This window comes from Phoenix dactylifera, chromosome 12, assembly GCF_009389715.1.
Source record: "Phoenix dactylifera cultivar Barhee BC4 chromosome 12, palm_55x_up_171113_PBpolish2nd_filt_p, whole genome shotgun sequence".
Lineage (NCBI taxonomy): Eukaryota > Viridiplantae > Streptophyta > Magnoliopsida > Arecales > Arecaceae > Phoenix > Phoenix dactylifera.
In genome coordinates, this window is record NC_052403.1 from 2,126,343 (window position 1) to 2,147,839 (window position 21,497).

At 37.9% G+C, this 21,497-nt stretch overlaps 2 protein-coding genes across 5 annotated transcripts; one reads left to right on the forward strand and one right to left on the reverse strand.

Moving 5' to 3' along the window:
• Nucleotides 1–377: 377 nt before the first annotated feature.
• Nucleotides 378–7,487, reverse strand: LOC103709918 (protein trichome birefringence-like 10). Of its 3 annotated transcripts, XM_039132278.1 has the most exons (5): nucleotides 6,735–7,487; nucleotides 5,068–5,457; nucleotides 4,626–4,784; nucleotides 3,296–3,382; nucleotides 1,076–1,164 (listed from the first exon to the last, which is right to left on the reverse strand). In XM_039132278.1, the coding sequence occupies exons 1-4, from the start codon at nucleotides 7,328–7,330 to the stop codon at nucleotides 3,298–3,300; spliced, it is 1,230 nt and encodes a 409-aa protein (XP_038988206.1). In that variant the 5' UTR covers nucleotides 7,331–7,487; the 3' UTR covers nucleotides 1,076–1,164; nucleotides 3,296–3,297. The 3 variants fall into 3 exon arrangements, with proteins under 3 accessions (XP_008793675.4, XP_038988206.1, XP_038988207.1); XM_008795453.4 differs by lacking the exon at nucleotides 3,296–3,382 and having other exon boundaries at nucleotides 378–1,164; nucleotides 6,735–7,482; XM_039132279.1 differs by lacking the exons at nucleotides 1,076–1,164; nucleotides 3,296–3,382 and adding an exon at nucleotides 1,173–2,055 and having other exon boundaries at nucleotides 6,735–7,486.
• A 6,952-nt stretch (nucleotides 7,488–14,439) lies between these two features.
• On the forward strand, nucleotides 14,440–21,058 carry LOC103709919 (cation/calcium exchanger 5). 2 transcript variants are annotated; one of them, XM_008795454.4, is made up of 2 exons: nucleotides 14,440–15,495; nucleotides 19,908–21,058. In XM_008795454.4, exons 1-2 carry the CDS (start codon nucleotides 14,539–14,541, stop codon nucleotides 20,667–20,669), a joined length of 1,719 nt encoding a protein of 572 aa, XP_008793676.3. In that variant the 5' UTR covers nucleotides 14,440–14,538; the 3' UTR covers nucleotides 20,670–21,058. The 2 variants fall into 2 exon arrangements, with proteins under 2 accessions (XP_008793676.3, XP_038988208.1); XM_039132280.1 differs by having other exon boundaries at nucleotides 19,904–20,214.
• The last annotated feature ends 439 nt before the right edge of the window (nucleotides 21,059–21,497 follow it).

A 21,497-nucleotide genomic window follows, 5' to 3' on the forward strand; every position in this document is an offset into this window, starting at 1 on the left:
CCTTTTTCTTTGATTGCAGAAAAAATAATTACAAATAATTATATGGATCATAATTTGACTAATTGTATAGTCACAATTCGCATAAAAGGTTTATCAAGTACGTTTATCAAGTATACTCGTTATGAGACTCATAATGCTTTTAGAGAGAAATTAAAGAAGAATATCAACCAAAAGTTGGGGAGTATGAGTCAACCTAATCACACATTCATCACACATGGTAAATGCTAATAACTCCATCAGCTTTGCCGTGATAGATTTTTTTTTTTTCCATCCACAGCCAGCAATTACAACCACTAAATACTTAAGTTTACATCTGACAAAAATCAACACAATTCTTTTCTTCATGTTGCTGCAAATTAAAATTGATGGAGGCAATATTAATTAAAAATATTAAAGAAAAAGAAGTAGATCCAGCACCTTAACAAAAAAACTCAAATTTACAGAAGGTTTTTCTGGAAACCAGGCTTCCCAAACAATCCTGCTGCTATATTTATTATTCCTCATTTCTCAATCCTATACAGACAATGGTGCCATTTTCTTTTTCTGATTAAACAACGCTGAGATCAGTTTTCTATTTACAAAGTTAATTTTTTTGATTATTGCTATACCAACAAGTCTCCTCAAAATCTGGCAATGGCCCTTGTATGTATATTTGCTAAATTCGTAGCTCCAGCCATGAAAGGCTTCACCTCAAAAACTCTGGAAAGACTACATTGTGCACTTTCTTGCAGAGCTGCAATGCAAATTAATCAGCAATAGCGAGCCTAGCACCGTTACTAGGCCAGCTTTACCCTGGTGTTGCCCAAAGCAGTAGCATTTTGATCGATCATGGATTCCCGTCTGATGAAGAGCGCATAGAGTAGCTCATTCCATGCATCAGGAACCCCAGGTAAGCACCAGTGGCTGCAGTCCTGCCTGTGGAGAGGGGCAGGACCTGACCGACCAAAGTAAAATATGGACAAATGGCCATCTCTCCTTCGAGCTGTCATCTGGGTGACATTCAGCACATCAAACTCTAGGACCCGAGTCTCAGCAGAATTCTCCAAAGATACATTTCTAAATGGTTTCAGCAGATGAGCCCACTCTTTTAGTGATATCTGCGAAGAACCCAACACTGGAAATTTCTCCAGATGACAGCTTCCTCCTGTCTTCCAGTCCCCGCCCCTGCGAAATAAAATGCGTAACCAAACAGTTTATCAGAACTCCAGAATCAGCGAATGCTAATGCTACAGTTTTATACAATGGATGTTTTGTTTTCCAGCAGTTTTGCAGAGATAGAAGTTCGATTACTGGAGAGAATATTATCTTTCTAAAATAATTGATGAAAAGCATTTTCATGGATTCATGCATATATCATGAAGATGTATGACTTGGATTTAGTTTTTGCTTTTATAGTTTTGAACTAGACAATCGCAGCCGAAACAACATCAATATGAGAAGGTGTTGCTTTTAAAAATTATTCAATTTGATTGGAGAATCTTATACACACAATCTGCAGGTGTTCTCATTTTAACTCGATTAAAGTTTCTTTCATGTACTATTGCAATGTATTGATAATCATATGTTTACCTTTTCTTTGGACTTTTACATACAAATGGACGGAAATGGCATTGCAAAGATAGGATCCGTAAGGACTCGATACATATCCCGATATTTTTGAGTGTCTGGAGAAATTTTTAGTACATGTATGACAAGTAATTTGATGAGAAATCAAACTCCAACAGCAAAATTTTGTGCATCATCTAATTAAAACCTTGGAAGGTTCCTAATTTGGGAAGCAAACCTTCTCTCGGTAACAAAAGCTTGTGCACTCCTGAACCCAAATTCCCACGGGGTGTAACTTCTAAAAGTAACATGAAAACAATGCTTTACGTGGGGAAAACCAACCACATCTTCATTTAGCTACGCTTCATGCCCCAGAGTTTTTCCACCTGATTGCATAATATCCAATAACCAGGCAAGATTCCAAATGATGCCAACAGTAATCTTACTTGGTTTCTTTATCCAAAAGATCCGTATATTTTCTTCCTTGGCTATCCTTGCTCCATCTGAAACCTAGAGAGTTCATTGGATTTACTCTAATTCACACTAAAAGGTACATATTTAACGATCAAGTAAGCATAAATCTAGAAAGAGTAATCCCCAACCTATGGGGGAAAGACACTCAGTTATTTTAAACAGACTAGCTATAATTTCATCATTCCTTGTCAACCCAGCATCAATGCGTATATAGAAATGGCATTTCCATACTTTTAAAACTCCAAAGCACCACACATTGGGCATCATCTACAAATTAAATAAGAAAAGGGTACATAGACAATCATAATGAAATTAACATGCATCCTTTGAACTAAATAGCCAAGTCTGAGAACATTACTTTCCTGTTCTGATTATTTGGCATACTATGAAGAAATAAATGGTAGATTTCAACTTTGACAACACAACATGCAAATAAAGGAGCAATTTCTCTTGGATCTTTTCAAGAATCTTGCTTATTAGAATCTTTTTATAGGAAGCCAACCAATTGAAACTCATAGTCAATAGGGGTATATGATGTGAAGTATTGGCTCTTTCACAAATGAGCTGCATTTATTTTTATAACCAAATCCATAGTCTGTATATTGAATCCCAAGGTACACAGAGAATCCTCTTTAATTAAGCATGTCCCTACACATGGATTTCTCAAAATGATGTGTATACTCATCATTAACTTGCTTGCTGTTCTTCCACAGGACGTAAAAGTTTTGGTAACTATAACAGTAGAATTCAAACTGATATGCTAGAGTTTTGACACTGATTGTCTGTCTAATAGACTAGCAAGACATAATCCATAACATATATTTTTTCTTGATGATGCACCACCTTTTCATTCCTTTGGAGTTTGGACCATCTGCATCTACCTGGCAAACCTTTTTAATTTGGTTTTGCCACCCTGCATTTTTTCCATTTTTCCCCGGAGTGTGATTTCTTTACCTTCTACCTTTCCTAAACTGTATCTTCCAGCTTGACAGATAATGATAGGCATTAAGCTTCAGAACTCTTTATTTTCCTAAGCATATGAAAGTCTTTTTACTTTTCTTTGTTACTAGGAGTCATCATCCTCTCCCATTTGCTCGTGTCTTTAGCTTGAAAAGCCTTGAAAATATTTTTCTGAACAATTACGTTGGTTACAATGTTATATTCAGATTTTCATAGGTGGGGCCAGAGGGGTAGCAAGGATATGAGATTCTGTGGTTGTGAATATGGAACGAATGCATACTTGGATTCAAGATATAATGGTCAAGAAGATTCTTACAGTCATAGTCCCAACATCGACGATCTAAGAACTGATGCAGAAATCATAGCCAACACACTAAGGTAATAGAAGTGCTTGCCATGAAACCTAGAAAGCCCATTGGCAGGTTGTGTAAGCAACTTTACTGGAAGTGGTATTGTATAAACTTATGCACAAAAATCCTGCAAAGTACAGTTGGAAAGAGTGTAGACAAAAAGCAAATTTGTTGATGTTTGGTGAAGGAAACTACACGCATCTATAATGCAAAGAATAAAAAGCCCAAGAGTAAATCTGACTCTCTCTCTCACACACACACACACACACACAGATACACTAACATTTCGAGAATAACTAACAAATCATTGCCCTGTGGTTTGGAGCATGATGGATGATGCAGGAAGATGATTCATGCTGTTCAAAACATTTAAACTCCTAAGTGTAATTGATTAAAATGAAGCGATCTCTAAACTTTCTGACCATGGATTAGAACAAATTCTTTATTGTATTTTGAAACTCATTCATCATCAGATCTCTAGATGCACTTGTCTGAGGTTCCATGCCATTTAATTTTTTAACTTCCAGGCATTATGACAATATAAATCATTACTTGGCAGGCTATCCAAGTAAATCTCCCATTCATTATGCTCTATATTTCAAAACACACGGACCAAAATATAGTGCTTTAGATTATTCTAAAGCATGGATAAAAACATATAATCTTTCCCAAAGAAACACTGTTATGAATTGATCCTAGGTATATGGTCTCCAAAACATTCCACTTTTAAGCATGCTGGAGAATCTAAATCATGACAAATGGTGCGGTCATCAAATCATGCATTTTGACTCTAGGCTATGTTCTGGTAACACTAAAGCCATTCTGCACATATACATCTTTGCTAAATTTTTTGTAAGAACAAAATAACCTAATTTAACCGAGAGCTTGTTTTACAAGCTGTTGCAAATTTGATAAACTGAATATATTGCAGAGCAATACAACACCAATTAATTATTTGAATAGTTTGATCTATTATAATGGTCTCAAATGCCTAAACAAAGAAGTTTAATAAAATGTAGGGTTATACTGGCTATGATATCTGAATGGCTTTGAGACTTTCAAACATCAACAGCACTTTAAAAAAAAAAATATTTTGAGATGAACAGTTCATTTTTCTCATATTTCACCTGCCAAGATGTATTATAAAAAATAGGAGAATTAGAAGCCTTGACAGACAGAATAAATGACACTAAAATGGTCATATGATGGAGAACTATCAGAACAAAGTCAACCAAAGAGCACAATTAACACATCTGTGAAAAATTTAATGGACGGGAGAATATGTGCGGAACAAACCTGAAATGGACGGGAGCATATGTGCGAAAGATGACCTGGGTCCTACTCCTATTGACCTCTCTGTCAATCCAGTGAAACAATGTCTTAATGGCTCTTTGATATGCTGTATATGCACTCATCTTCATCTTTACCTCATTTCCTTCTTGGAAATAACACCCTCTGAATTAAAGAAAAAAAAAATCAGAAGTCAAGCCCACAGATATTACTTTCCACTTAACTCCACAAAGAAAGAATACTCTTTCTATCCAGTGAAAATGAGGGAAAGGAAAATGAAAATAGTGGCTTCCATCTGTTGATCCAGGCATGATTTAGCTTCATTACCTTACCACATTCACTCCTTTCCCTCAGTTTCCTATTCATTGAAACATGGCCTTACCGTTCCCATCACAGGATATTGCTAAGAATCTACAAAAAGGGAATGCAGCTATAACTATATAACTACCCTCTGATAGTCTTCTCATAGTTCCACCAATGCCCAGTGTTAAAGATGAGCACATCAGCATCCTTCCATCGGGTGGACATCCAATCCAAGATGTCCAATTTAAGCGTGGTCTTTACCCTCGCCGGTGCTCGAGCTGGGGGGCGGCTCTGGAGCACCAAGAACGGAGCTCTGTAATACTCTACGGTGCAGTTGTAGTCCCTGAACTTGAAAACCAAGAAACCCTTGTGCTTCGTAATAGGGTTACCATTCACTTCATAGATCGAGCTCTTGTCGGGAACAGCCATAGAAAGCAAACAGAGGAGGGACTCCCACTGGTTCCTTCCAATTGAGTCGCCCACAAATACCAGCCGTCTGTTTCGCAGCTTCTCAAGCATCTTCTTTGCATCAAATCTTAACCATAAAAAATAGAAGGAAACAAGTTAGAAAAAGAACTTTGCCACATTGCATGTCATATCTTCAGCACTTCTCTAAATTAATTAAGAACCGGAAGCCAAGCTAGAACATGGTGTTTGTTGCAACAATCTCCTTGTTTTGCTTAAAATATTAGATATTACCCCTTCAAAGAAAAGGGAAATATTAAACCAACATATTTATAATAAGTAAAGAATGTTAAAGACAGAGAAAAATACGAACTCAATTGAAGTAGATATCAAGTACTCATTAATAATGTTAAAATTTCACGGATTTGTTAAAACAGAAGAAGATATTGTTTAAATAAAAGAGAGACAATTAAATTGCTTCTTTCCAAGATGGCAACATTTATCACTATATGATTGAACTAATTTTACTATACAATACCCAGAAACATCAAGGGAAAAGATGATCCCATTCTAATTAGAAATTAAGCCAAGAAAAATGGTTCAAATAAAAAGCTAAAATATCAGTAACGGATACTATTAGAAATTAATCCAAAACTAACAGAAAATAAATAACAAATACTCGCAAAATAGTAATGGAGAAAATCAAAAATTTCAAAAAAATATGGCCAAACAGCCCATAAACATCAGAACGGCCAATTACCAAACCTTAAGCCAGCTTCCAATAAAAGTAAGTATAGAAGTTTTTAATTCAGTAAATTATAAAATGATTTGGATGTCTCGAGATTCTACAAATATGTCCAAAGAACAACAGGAAACTCCAGATTTAAGGGAACCAGACAAAGGTTATCGAATTAAACATCCCAGCTCCCTCGGTCTCATAAAATTAATGTTGTACAGACGGAATTCCTCTCAGAGGACCAAAAAAGTAACAACTTGTGGTAAAAGAACCGAATTTGTAGTATGAAACAATTGAGAAAATTATCTTTTTTAAAAGAAGGTACAGAATAAAAGAAGAATCTTTAAACCGGGGCTTCCATTGGAAAGACAAGAAACAGTTCGACAAACCCAGCAAATTCAAATTGAATTCCAGAAGAACAAATTAACGGCTCCCTAAATTTCTTCAAACCCAGAAACCAGGCAAAAAAAGAGAGAAAGAAATATGAGAAGTTACGAGCTAAATCACCGAAAACGCATTCCCCTGCGCAAAAGCTCGGAATCTAATTCCAGAAAAAAAGAAAAGAAAAGAAGAGAAAAAGAGCTTGAGAAAAAAAAAGGACAAAGTAAAAGAGATTAAAAAGGCACAGAAAAAAAGAGAGAGGAAGTTAGAGAGAAGAATAAGAATAGAACCTGGGGAGATCGCACCGCGCCGGCTGCCACCGCCACTTGGAGTAGAAGAGATCGCTCCTCCCATTCTCCGAGCACCGAAACCCCTCATCCAAGAACCCGCAATCCCTCGACTCATAAAGCGGATAACTTTCGTCCCAAACCCACTCCCCGTCGAACCAATCGCACTCCTCTCCGCCAGCGCCTCTGCCGCCGCCGCCGCCGCCGCCTTTGTTCCGGGAAAGCTCCACCCCTAGTCCCCAGACGTCCTTCGCTCCGCCGCGGCCTTTGCTCTGGCCAATCTCCGCCCCTAGTTCCCAGACGCCCTTCTCTCCGCCGCCGCCGCCATCGCCGCCGGCGGCGGCGGCCGCCGTTTGGTCAGGCCACGCCATGCCGCCGTGGTTCGAGGAGAAGAAAAAGAAGATAAAAAGGAAGAAGGCCGCGGTGAAAGCGAGGAAGCCGAGCACGCCCACCTGCTCGAATGGCTTCACCCGCCGCCCCAGCCGCCGGAGCGCCTCCATGCCTCCACCCTCCTCCCCGCCATCGCCCCTCCTCTTCGCCGGCGATCTCGGCACCGCCAGCGATGCATTCCTCGTCAGGCCCGAGACCGAGACCGCCATGAAAAGAGCCACCTTTCTCCTCCTCCTCCTCCTCCTACAATTACTATTTGTAAAGAACAACTTTTTCCAGAGCCATGGAGTTATGGAAAGAAATCACGAATAGATTTGGAGGAGGACTTTGAGGTGATGATATCATACGAGTTGAGGATACGGAAGGAATGGTCTATATAAGCAAGGAGGAAGAAATGGAAAAAGAAAGCTGTGGATTCTTGCTTACCAGAAAAAAAAAAATCTGTAGATTTTAAAATATTTTTAAATTTGAACTATAATTTTATTTTATTAATACTTGGGCTTTATTTAACAAAAATTTCCGAAGTAGAAACAGTGGTAGGAGGGAGGGAGGCAGATGGTTGGTCTGTCAGCAAGCAAAGAACAAAATGAAGACATGGAAGCAGGCTTTGCAAGATTTCTCTTTATTTTTATCTATTCAAATTTATTTTTTTCCTCTTTCCCATTTTCATTTATTTTATTATTTATATTATATTATTAGTTTTTTGATGAATAAAAATAAAAAGGTACGAGGGCTTTTTTCCGACTTACCCATTTTACTACTACTTTCGTTCAAGTGCGTGGAATTTTGATAAGATCCGGTGCATTAGTGCTGATACGACCGCACGCCTATTATTATCGTTTTCATCATCTTAGCAGTGCCATTTTGGTCATGGAGTCCTGCAGGCTGTTGAGTTTTTTTCTTTTTTTTTAAGGTGTTTTAGAGAGAGAAAAAGGATGGAGGTGACTGGTGAGTTCCACTTTTCACTGTTAGAGAGAAGGTGGTGGAGTGGAAAATAAGAAATAAGAGGAGTGTAACAATGCAAGCATCTTGCTGCCATTTTTTATCTAGATTATGTTAATTGGTAACTGCATGGGGACGTGCCACCAAGATGGTAGCACAGGTAGAATGAGGCGTTGGCTTTCATCGAAGTGGTCCAGATTTAAAATACGTAGGCATCAATTAAATTTGGAGATCAGATATCCCACATCTGGACGTTGCCGGTGGAAATGTTACTGGTCTACGGGTACTGAGGTGGCACTGGATTGACGTACCCACACTTGGATGATGAGTTCAATAGGAAAAATCCATAGATCAGAGAGGGTACGCAAAAACTTGCAGCCTGCATTAAACATTCCCTGGTGGAAGGAGGGCCCAGTGAAGGCTGCTACGCGGGTGAGGTTTGGCTCTTTTCGTCCCTTTCTATTTTTTAAAAAAGAAATAAAAAGAATAAATCAATAATAATAAGAATAATAATATAAAAGAGTAATTTTGCACGACACCAAATCTAGGCCGAGGGGGATGTTGTCGGGTGTGGATGCCGAGGATGTAGAAGTATACCACTCCGGGCACCGCAAAAGCAACGCAAAAGTTGACCCAAGCCCCTCGATTATCTGATAACGTGATCCATGGGCCCCACAATAATATTTATGATATGCACTTCGTGGTGGAAAAATCAAGTGTGGATGCCGTTGGGGATAAGGTGAGATTTTTTTTTTGCTTGGGGGGGTTTCGTAGCTCGACGTGGGGACGTGGGAGGCGGTGAGAAGTGGGCGTCCACGCCGTGGTACGAAGACTTTGAAAGTTGTCTGATGACGTAACGGGCTGTGAGCGGTGGACGTTGAGGGAGTAATCCTGGGGGGCTCCCACTTTTTTATCACAAGCAGTTGGCATTAATCATGGAAATTAATACTGTCAAGGTAGTTGAATAATAACAGCCATTACAATATTTTTGGGTCGTCTCCATTAGTTATATATAACGGATATTATGAAATATTAGTTTATATTACAATGGTTTGTTATACTATAAATAATGGTCATTAATTTTTGTAATGTTTTTTCTAAATATTTATGAGTTGAATAATGATTGAAAAATATTTTTTTAATATCGACATAGCATTGCTATGATATCTATCGTGGTGATTATTTTAATGATAAAATTTGAATTAAGTTTGAGACCTATTATTGCTTCTCTAGCTACTATAACAGTTAATACAATTCCGACGGATCTATTATAACATAACACCATCATTATTGGAACTTGATAGTTGATATAAATGTGCCAATCTAACATTAGTCCATGTAAGCAACTTTTTATGTAAACACATAGCATTTTTCTTGATAGGTATTGATTTGATATCTACATGCACATTTGCAAAAGAGCATTTTGTTTTTTTTTTTTTTTTTTTGAATGAATATCTCACATATTGATCCATGGAAAACTTATAATTTGTCAAAAAAAAAAAAACATATGCTTTGTAAGCTCCATTTCTAAAACATTGGAAAATGAATAGTTGACAACTATTTAGGTAATCACTAAGTTTTAATCCTTCCTTCATTTATAAAGATTAACATTTATTTCTTTTATGTGAACTTTAATTCTTAACGGACTTATATAATAATTTTCAGTTTATATAGAATTTTACTAGATAAAAAACTAGGTCACATAAGTTTGAGCAAGGATGGACGATCTTCTTGCACTAATAGTAAGTTTAAACATTACTTGCAGGTAAATACAGTGTTATTAAATATAGAATAAAGAGTGTATTTCTTTTTGATGATAAATAGAGAGTGTATTTCGCTCGATCGATTTTTTGAAATTCAAAAAATAAATGAGAAAGGTTGTTTTCCACAAGTATATGATAATTTATGGTTTTATATGCAAAAAAATTTGTTATAACAATTTTAGAGACATATAATTATTACTAGTATATAAGAATGTGCCAATATCTTTATTTTTTGGGATGAGTGTACAAAGGTATGGCACCATGCTCGCCTCCTTGAAGTTTGAAATATGGTTACATTATTTCAAAAGTTGTCACCTCCACCTATCATAAAAGCAACTGTTCTACTAATAAGGTTGCTAACCATCGGTTAATATATAAAACCAATTAAATTTCAAGGCAAAATGTTGGTTTTGGGGTTTAGTTGGGCCGCCCATGCTGGGCTAGCCTGACCAAAATCTTTTAACCAACATGATCCAAGTTTGAATTTAAAGAGGGAGTAGTTATAAGATAGAAGAAACTACCGGGTAGTTTTTTCCTCTCTCATTCCCTCTCTTATCTGCATACAATTGACATTTTAAAAAAAACAAAAAAAAAGAGGAACAACAGGGAAGGGTTCTAAGCAAGAAATTAACTTTCTTCCATCCTATCTTTGCAAAAGCATTTGAACGGTGATTGGTGTGTTCTTTCCATTGTGATTGAACATTTGGCCTGAGTATTTTCATTGGAAGAGATTATTTATGTGATTCAACCTCTAGATCCTGGAAAATCTTTTTCTTTTGGTATTCCTTCAGGTAATTCTTGAAATCTGAAATTTTTTTATATAGGTATACATCATTTTTTCAGATTATCACAAAAAATGACTCCTATTCTTGTTTTCATGATACAAATCCTGCCATGACTCCCCACTTACAACCATACATTTTGCAAACCCTATCAGATCGGTTTGATGAGGGGATCTTACAAAATAAATATAGTCCAACTAAGTACATTCTTATCTATCTATCTATCTATTTATCTATAAAAAAAAAGTTATGGTCCACTTAATGGTCAGCCTCTAGCTTTATGGTCAACTAACTAGAAATAGTCAAGCGGCCAATCCTTAAATCCACCATTTTAATTGATCAATTGAAAGCGTGGCCGGCCTCACCCTTGAATCATTCAAGGGAGGAATGGAGGATTATTGTGAAGGAAAGCAAGGGATATATTTGGTGAATTGATTGGACCAAGAGAATCTAGTTAACCTCACCACATGTGATGCGTGCCCCTCCAAAAAAGTCCACCGTCAAGGTTTTCTAAGTCCCTTGGACACCACATTGTTTGCACTTCACTCCATACCTTTCCTTTCCGGCTTTTCTCCAATTTTCTCTTTGCTCAACCATTCTTTTGGCTCCAATCCCAGGTTCAAATGTAGTTTCTAATCATTCATTGCTTTTTCAATCAGTGTATGACTTCTATTCATTTATCTATAGTGTGACTGAGTATAAAGAAAACAAAGGAATCTGACTAGTTCTTTTGAGTCATCTCAGAAGTTACCAGCCAAGGAAGACTGAGCAAAAGAAAGAGATAGGTCAAGTCTTTGTCATCCCTCTATTTTCCTAAGAAATCCTAAGGCTTGTGCCATATATGTTTCTAGTAACCATTTCCATGTGACCTCCCAAGTACGTTGGGACTTATTTGGTTCCTAGGGAGGGAAGAGGAAAAAAAAAAATGGTCAACAAAAAAATAAAAAAAAATTTCGAGCTTGATTGGAGTTTTTAAAGAAGATCGATGAAAAAATAATTTTTTTATAGAAATAAAATTTCTACATTTCATAAAAAAAAAATCTATATGGGATATGGAAAAGTCATTTTTCTACCAACTAAAAATTAGGATTTTTTTTTTCAAAAATACCCTAAGTTTTTAGACGGAATAGGGTAAGATCTTTCTCTTTATTACGATGAGGTATTTTACACAACTTTATTAGAAAAATAGATACTCACCGAAATATAAGCCATTATGGAATGTGTCAATTTTTTTTATTATCAATTAAACATGCAAAAGCCACTTTTTCAAGCATCATATATCTAAGCATCGATTTTACAGAAAAAATATTAATTCTACCTCCGAGCCAAATGAGTTTTAGGATCTTTTATGTTATTTATATGACTTGAACGAACTTTTAATTTTGTTTGCTTGCTGTATTTTTTTATTTTTCGGGAACAAAGTTAGCATCCTTCTGCTTATATTAAAAAAATATTAATTAGCCTATATTTGTGCTTTCTCTCTCCCTTTTTCCAATCAAATCAAATTCTCATTCCTAGAACTTCCAAATAGATTGAGCTCTCTCTCTCTCTCTCTCTCTCTCTCTCTCTCTCTCTCTCTCGATGGATTGACTATCTCTTTATCTCTTTCCCATCCAACTTATAACATATATCTAGTCGTATTATCTTCCTTCTCTGGGTCTTAAGACATTGCAGAGTTTATACGAGATGGAAGGCATGGGAATAAGGTAGAGGTATTTTAGGGCTGACAGGCAAATTCGGTTCCTCCTTACTTACCTGGCTTTATCAAACAGAACTTTATTGAAAAAAGAAAACAGTAAAAGGTTATCATGTCCAACCAAACATGTCCTTGCTAACACTGGAGCAGGAGGAAGCTACATTGCACCTCCTGCACCTTATTGTTAATTGTGATGGCCAAGGTTTATGATGTGATCAAAATAGGATAAGAGAGTGTGGTTAGATCATGATGCAAAATAGTTGGGCATAATCCAAATGGGAGCTTGGAATTTTGAGGACCACATATAGTTTGTGAATGCCAAGTGCTTTGTTCAGGGAGGCCACCAGGCTTGGTTGCAGGCAAAGGAGGTTGATGGAGAAGTGCAATTCCCACCAGACTTCACACATGTTCAGGAAAGCCAACGGAGCGGCCGACTGGGTGGCCTCCTATGCGACTCACAAATCCGGTGGTTTTGTTTAGGTTGGGAGTGGATCTGTTTTCGGGCCATTACGTAGTGTTTTATTTTTTGATCTTGTTGGCCGCATTCACACCCGCAGTGTGTGAGCCGCCGTTGTACCAAAAAAAAAAAAAAAAAAAAAGAGGTGTGCAGTAGGGCTATCAAACTAGGCTCGAGCTCGAAAAGCTTGAATAAAGCTAAATTTGAACCTCAGCTAGCCAAGCTAGAATTGGCAAGATAGGCTCGAATTTGATTTTAAGCATCAAAAGTTTGACCTAGCTTTATCAAGCTCGGCTCGGTAAAGCTCCAAACAAGACCAAGGCTTTATTTTTTTTATTCCTTGAAATAATTAAATGTTAAAATAAGCTTCAACCAAGCATGAATTGATTCGAAATTAATTAAACTTATGTTCACCAAGTTCGAATTTAAGCTTGAATTAAACTGATCATTTAATTTTGAACCAAGCTCGATTTAGCCCAGCTTAGCTAGATTACACTGTTACACTCCTGGTCTGCAATCAAGCTACCAATCATCAATTATAATGGGAAAGACTTGACTTGGGCCACTTGCAGCCAACTGCGAAGCCAAGGACCTGCATGCATTTATTTTTTCCTTATTTCTGTCTTGATATTACCACTAAATGCTTTGCTTGCATAGTACCATCTATTGCCACTTAAATAAAGAGCAAGGTTTAATTCAAGTTGGAGTTGGCTCTCAAAGAATGGGTGGGTATACAATAGAAGTGAACACAAAATTGGATCCCAACTCCCTATTAATATCCCATAAAAAGTGCTGCCCCATAATATATTCTCAGGCATATGCATTTCATGTGTTCCAACTCTAGCAGTCATCCCATCCAATATTTTCCTAACTATTCATTATAAGTTCTACAAGGTCGTAATCCACCAAGTATAATACATATTTAAACCTATTTCTAATGTTACTTCAAAACTCTCCATAACTTCTCATTAATATCTTGCATGTAGTCTACAAGCATGGAAAACATGTGTGACAATAACTAAGGCATATGTACTGGATCCAACTATTTAATGCAATCAAGGATCCGCAGACAGCCCAAATCTTTCATGTTACTCCATAGACAGTCAACAAACAAGAAGAGATCTCATGATGGTATGACCTATGTTATATATTAACAATGTACTACTAACCGGTCAAAATTAAATTAACAAAACACAAACTATATGCTATCTTAGAAGTTCATATATATATATATATATATATATATAATCCTTTTGTAGCTATTCATTTATCAAAAAAAAGGAGAAAAACTCAATATAAGGAAGGAGAAAGAAATAGTAATAACTTGATCGTGGGCATCTACCATTATATCCACAATGGCTGTAGCTATATAATCGCTGAAACATTTAATATTTTATATATAAGATCATATAGTAGGTCACAAATTAGGAGAATTGGTGCCTAATTTTTGCGAGATATGTAATATATATATATATGTGTATATATATATATATATTTATGAGAAAGTAAGAAATAAAAAAAATCTAATTATACTTTATTGTCTTAAACCTCCATTTGCAGCTATGGGCTAGGCTAGTAAGCTGTGCTAGGGCCCAACCCATCATCATTCCATGTCAAAATCCAAGAATTTAGCCCACCCATCCACTGTGCACCATTGCCTGGCAATTGGGAACTCTCTCTCTCTCTCTCAAATTTGGAAGATCCCACACTCTGTTCTCCTCGCCACCATTTCTCCTCCCTCTGCCATGCTTACACTGCTCAGCAGTCACTGAATGGCATGGCCTCCTCCTCCTCCTCCTCCTCTTCTTCTTCATCCTCTTTGAAGCTTATTATCATCTCAATTCTTCTCCTCTCCTTCATCCTCTTCCTTCTCCTCTTCCCCCCCAAACCCCTCTCCAACACCCCATCCAAATCCCGCCTCCTTCTCGAGTCGTCCTCGCCGCCGCCCCCATGCTCCGCCGTCCGCCGCATTCCCGCCGATCGCCGCTGCGCTGCAGCCCTCGCACTTTGCCGAGGCGACTCCCACGGCCTCCTCAACTACGCCGCCGTCCACTTCTGCCTCCTCGCCGGAGACTCCCGCCTTTCCCTCCCGGCCCTCTCCCTCCTCCTGCTTCTCCACTTCTACTTCCTCGTATCCGCCGCCCGCGACCACTTCTCCCCCGTCGTCACCCGCCTCGCCGCCCACCTCCGCCTTTCCCCCTCCATGGCCGCCGTCACCCTCCTCGCCCTCGGCAACGGATCCCCCGACGTCTTCGCCTCCGTCGCCGCCGTCCGCGGCGGCCACGCTCGCACCGGCCTCGGCGCCATCCTCTCCGCCGGCGCCTTCGTCTCCGCCTTCGTCGTCGGCGCCGTCGCCGTCCTCGCCGGCCCCTTTCCACTCAACCCCGGCCCCTTTGTCCGCGACGTCTTCTTCTACCTCATCGCCGCCTCTGCCCTCTTCTACGCCTACCTCAGCGCCGAGATCTTCTTGTGGCAGGCTGTGGGCTTCATCCTCTTCTACTTGTTCTTTGTCGGCTTCGTCTTCTGGATGGATTTGGTGGTGGAAGGGAGGAGAGGGAAGGAAGGGGGGAGAGCGAAGGAAGGGGAGGTGGAGATGGGCTTGGTGGTCGACGAGGAGGAGGAGGATCGGAACAAGCCTTCAAAACGTTTGGATTGGGAGTCCGGGAAAGTCATGGGAGATTTGGAGGATGCCAAAGCCAGATCTGCATGGAGCCTTTATGGGATGCTTGGAAAGGTACGCGTTGAAAGATTAAACTTGAGGTTTGATTATTTTAGAGCATCAAATTAAATGGATTTTGAATGATATAATTTCTTTATATGGCTGTAAATACAAGAGTTTATTGATTGTTAAAAGCTCACATGAGTTATGGATCTCAAACCAAATAATATGATCCTAAGCAAAGGGGCTATAATTAAGGTTTATTTGTTGTCTGGAACAGAGGATATCGGAATACTAAGCTAATTGGTATCATTCACATCTTTTATCCAAGATCAACTTATATGTGGTTTGCCAATTATTTTCGAGAACTAGTAAAAAAAGCTTCAAATCTGTGCATTAATGGAACTTTGTACCTTTTTTTTTCCAGAGTGCTTTAAGTAAGTTGTTGAGATACGAGGGAGCCAAACTTGTAGAATTCAATTTTCTGTTTTAGTAAAATAACTAGTTTTGTTCTCTTATAATTGAATCATCATGTATGATTTCTGTCTAGCATCCACAAAGGTCGCAAATGACACTGACAAAGCATATTAGTGGATTATGAATTTTCTTTTCTTAAATTGGAGCTGTTTCAGGAGCTACATCAAGTGCTTGCTCTATTTTGCGCAGAATCAGTAGTATTGCATGCTACCTTTTTGCTTCAAATGTTTATTCGAGATAATAGATGGGCTTCTGGCAAAGCGACAATTGTTAAACTTAATGTTAACACCTGGAGTAAATGCATGTTTTGATACTTGCAGATACGGAAGTAAATTTTCCCTTCGTATAATATCCGATCTTGTTAGGTCTGAAACCTAAACCGGTTACTCAATGACTTACTGTAAGTCTGAAGGAAAAACAGGTTACTCAATGACTTAATATAAGTTAAATTGGCTAACTAATCTTTAGTTGAACTTAAGACACTTGCAGCATCTTCTCATGATCAGCTAGGAATGAGCTTGTAATTCTAGATGATCAATGGGACACATAAAAAACAAAGAATGCTTGTATCCACTTGCAATATACTTACAAATTAGAGTGATAAGCCATGCATATCGCTTGATGTCATAAATCTTACAACATTCCCCCGCTAATCAGAGGTTATCTTTGTGTATGTGCATGTATGTGGAATATTTCATGAAATGTTTTAAAGGTAGTAGGACACATGAGGTACCAAATCTTGTTTCCAAGTACAGAGGCAAAACAAATACAATGTATCTGCCTATGCCTGCCTCTCCTTTGCCTAGCTACGTACTGAATCACGTATCCATGTTCACTATTATATTTTTTATCATCACAACATGCTTCTACGCACCTGCGTTCATTTTCTTCATCTGCTGTTGTGCTTAATAAACACGTTCACAAGTTTTCTTGTGGAAGTGAAGGGCAATTGTATTGAAAGATATGTTAAGACAAATCATTGGACACATGGTTAACCAGACAGCAGTTTGTAAAGTTTAAGGTGCAAATATAACATCTTTTGTTTTATGTGAATTTATATATTAATCTAATGCCACTGACTCAGTAAAAACTGTGTCAGTAGATCATAAACCTAAAGTAGTTAGTATTATGTGAATTTATATAAAATTGTAGACATTATTCATCTTTTGTTAAGAGAATCTACATTTAGAAGCAACTGATTGGTGCTATAGACCGTGAGCTTATGGTTAGCAACTGAGGCATGCTATAGGCCATGAGTTTATGGTTATGTCAAATTAATCTAATGCTTCGATAGAATTAATCAGGCCTCAGTGAAGTTAAAGTTATCACTCATAATTAGGATTTCTTACATTGTTAAGTGTTTCGTGACTTAACTATGCATCTACCGCCGTAGCACAGTGCACCAGATTATTTCTGTTATTTCAGAGCGACAAAATGCTCCCATATTCTCTAAACTCTTCTGGCCCTACCTCTAATGCAATGCACAATTTGCAATTCCAATATAGTTTATTAGGAAAATGAAAACAAAGAATGCTTTTATCTTTATCTTTTTCTTAAGGTTCTTTTCTGTATGTTAATTTGATTGTACACATAGTTATGTTACCTCCATGATGAAATCATTGAAATGATTTACTTTTTAAAACTGATTAGGGTGAGTAAGTCAGTTCTAAACTGCATGATGAAATGTCAACTTTTATGTTAACAGATTATGAGTGATACAGGTCAAATCCTGATTTGGCATTTTGAATGATTTGAATAAAATCCACTTTGCTGTATATAGGGAAAAAGTTTCCTGTTAAGTATTTTTGCAATATCAGCCTATCTTGATTTGGAACCTGATTTAGTTCCAATCAACAAATGGTGCAATTGGGCCAGTTCAGGGCACTGAAGGCTGGCCATTCCAGAACTATTAATGCAGTGGAACTGTCCTAGGTTTGGCCTAGCTGAAAGCTAGTCCAATAAGGTTAAACCGAACCTGACACCACCATAATTTTGACTGGACCTAAGCCTAAGATCATATTTAATTAAACATGTCATATAGATAAATTAGTTTTTTTCCCCCTTTGCATTAGGTTGAGGATGACCAAATCCTGACCTTATCACACTTCGTGTTTGCCAAACTGGAACCTGCCCAGACCTTCAACCCACGTATTTTGATTTGACACAGCTCATCCACTAGCTCAGCCTAGCAATCCAATGGTCCACCTACTTAGAGAGAAAAAATAATATTAAATAATAACTACATCTTACAAAATATAGCATTATTTTGTTTATATCATTCTTTAAAACATAACTATATACTAATAGAGAACAGCTAAAATTGGTATGTTATAAAATATTATTGAATGATATATCTTTGTATTCCCATGCAAATATTTTTATAAAGTTGTGCATCGTTCCATGCTAGTGCATACAAAGTTCCAGCGTGGAATATATCACATTTTAGGGTGGGATATTTGTAAATTGTAATATTGGTTTCTCATGCATGAATACTGGTGTTATCAGTAGACTTCAATATCATGCTATCATGTGAGCTTCCTTTCCTGATCCCCCTTTTATAATAAAAAGAGGTTAAATTATTCCCTTAGCCTGTCTTCCTTTGAACGAGGCTAGATTTTTTAATGATTTTTTTTAATGGAACACATCTGTAGTTATAATAATCATCCCATTCGTCATCATATTAAAGTATTCTGAAAGTAAGTAATTTTTGTTACAGCTTAGTTCATAGGCAATTCTGCTGTTCTGGCTTGAGCTTGTAAAAATAGAGTCACTCATGATTGAGGTCATCAAACAACCAAGTTTGTCCTTGATGGTGCCTCTCCTGTAAGCCTAGGCAGCCAAAAGACTCTTGAAGTTAAATTGCAATTGAACCAATAACAAATTTATCAAGCAAATAGAGGGATCAACCTTGGTAACTATGTGTGGAATGAAGTAAAGGAGATAATTATGAAGTTACTGCTACATTCTGTCACCTTGAGCATTTGTCCATAAGGAAATGTGTCTTGTCTTTGGATTCTTGATATAACAAGGAGAAAAGGGAGGACAGTATATGAGTGAGAGGTGGCAAAAGTTCTCATGTTAACGTATACAGGAAGAAAAGGAAAAATTGCTGGAGGTGTTCACTGTTGTCGCTTCTGAAGTTTGATGGTCATTGTCCCCGGTCACTCATCTAGTTCACTTCTTTGTCCTCTCTCATATTTGTCTTCATTTGTACTCCTTTTTCATCATCCCTATGTTTCCCTTTGCTCTCTAGCCTATCTCGTTTCTCTAAAATGGAAGCATAGGAAGGAAAGGGCTATAGATAGATGGGGGTGATTGATGGATGCATGTTATTGATTCGAATGAATATTCTATGGATGGTGTGATCCCATTGACTTTTACAAAGTTTGGACCCTCTTTGAACTTTGTGTACTTGTCTTGTTTCTTGTGCTGAAAATATCGTTTTTTGATGAGAATGAATTGGTTGTATTTACTAAAGACACGACTGCATTAATTGAAGGATCATATCGTTTTTTGGTTAGAATGAATTAGTTGTATTTACTAAAGAAATAAGTGCATTAATTGAAGGATCATAGGTAGCATCTGTTTTTTTTTTTGACAAAAAAAGTGGCCAGCACAGCTTCTTTTTTTCTGACAATCTCTGTCCTTACCAGTTCTGTCATTTGTGATCTTTTGAAATGAAACTTATTCTTTGGTGCTCATGTTAGTATGCTTTAGTTATTATGCTTTGACATGGCATGAGGTCAAGTAAAGATGCAAAATACTGTAGGTCAGGCTGCCTCTTGTTGGTTAGTGTTATGATTTAAGGTGTTGTGGGGCATTGTTTCTCATGAATATGTATCTTATTTGAAATGATCTTGGAAGTATGGTCGCTACTTATTCTGAAGCAATTGTCAGCCCTTTATCACCCATATAACTACTTATCTTGATTCTTGAGGTATAGAGTTTTTTTAAAAAAACTTAATTTGACCTCTTATGTTTCTGAATTGTTTACATTTGTTATTAGACAGATTTTTCAAGTTTGGGAAGTTCCTGTTGCAACTCTTCTGAAGCTCACAATCCCATCAACTTCTCCTTCAGAATGGAACAGATTCTACATAGCAGCTAATATTGGATTGTGTCCCCTTATTCTCCTGTATTCGTTAAGTTCCTTCGTCACATTAGACAGGCAAATAGTTTTCCTTCTCCCTCAGACCCATTTTCCTCTCTGGTCTGTTGTTCTGTTTGTAAGCCTCTGTCTTGCAGTAGTGCACTTCATTTTTGAGAAGGAACCCCCAGAAAACGAACAGATGGTAGCCACCTTAATGGCCTTCATGATGAGTGTGTTTTGGATCTCAACCATGGCTGGTGAACTATTGAACTGTCTTGCAGCAGTTGGAACTATAATGGAATTACCACCTGCCATCCTCGGGTTGACGGTCTTGGCATGGGGTAATTCAGTAGGAGATCTTGTTGCTGATGTGGCATTGGCCAAGGCCGGCCAGCCTGCAATGGCAATGGCAGGCTGCTTTGCAGGCCCCATGTTCAACATGCTGGTTGGGTTGGGCACTGCACTGGTTATAGAGACAGCAAGCACATATCCAGAGCCTTATAAGCTACGGTTTCATGTTAGCATTGTGGTGGCCTTTGTGTTCCTTCTCCTGAGCTTGATGGGTTCTCTTCTGGTAGTGACTTGGTACAGGTTTCGGGTGCCTAGGTTCTGGGGCTTCTGCCTTGTTGGGCTATACCTTCTTTTCACTGCTGTCAGCTTAGCAATTGCAAGGTTTTCTTGATGAGAAAAAAATGCTCATAAGGTGGGATCTGTAGGAGCCCTAAACTATGGAGCAGATCAAGTATTGTGAAGATGGATGCTGTTGATTGTGGTCACACAAGCTGTATTAATGTTTTTCTTTCAATCGCCGAAGATTAGATTTCATTATACTGGATTGTGATGTGTGATTCACCCCACAAGCTACAGATACTTGGTTTGGTGTGGTTGTGTGGCAAACACCACTTAGATTCTTTTGATATAAATGATTTGCTGGCAAGCTCCGCACCCAGGATAACATAACAAACATCAAGGAATTCATTTTACATCTCAAAGATGTAATTTGAGTATGTGACACAATTTAATATGTAATTCATTTCCTTATAGCTAATGGATGTTTTTATTTTGTTCTTTTTTTCTCTCTTTTATTGAGGATTTGTACGAAGGAATTGATGCAGAGATGGGGCAGATCGATTGGATGGGCGGAATAATAATCATATATGCTACATTTTTCTCATTCTATTTTCTGCAGATTTTATCAGCATGAAAAGACATGGAATCATCGTATACTGTCATCCAGTCTAATTCTTTGTGCAAAAAGTTGCTGCTTTGTTTGATAAACATTGCATGGAAGGCTTTTTCATGGCAAGGTCAGAGTCTGCTCAATGATTTGCTTCTCTCTAGGTCGGGTCATTGGATAATTAGTGAAGCTGCTTGTATAGCTTTTTATGTAATATCTCAAGTAGTCCAAGAATTTACAAAATCTTTTTGATGAGTCCATCTTGTTTTTGCGGCATCACAAGCCAATTATGGTGTTGTCTTCTGAAGCAGGAATGGTGGAAGTTGATGCAAG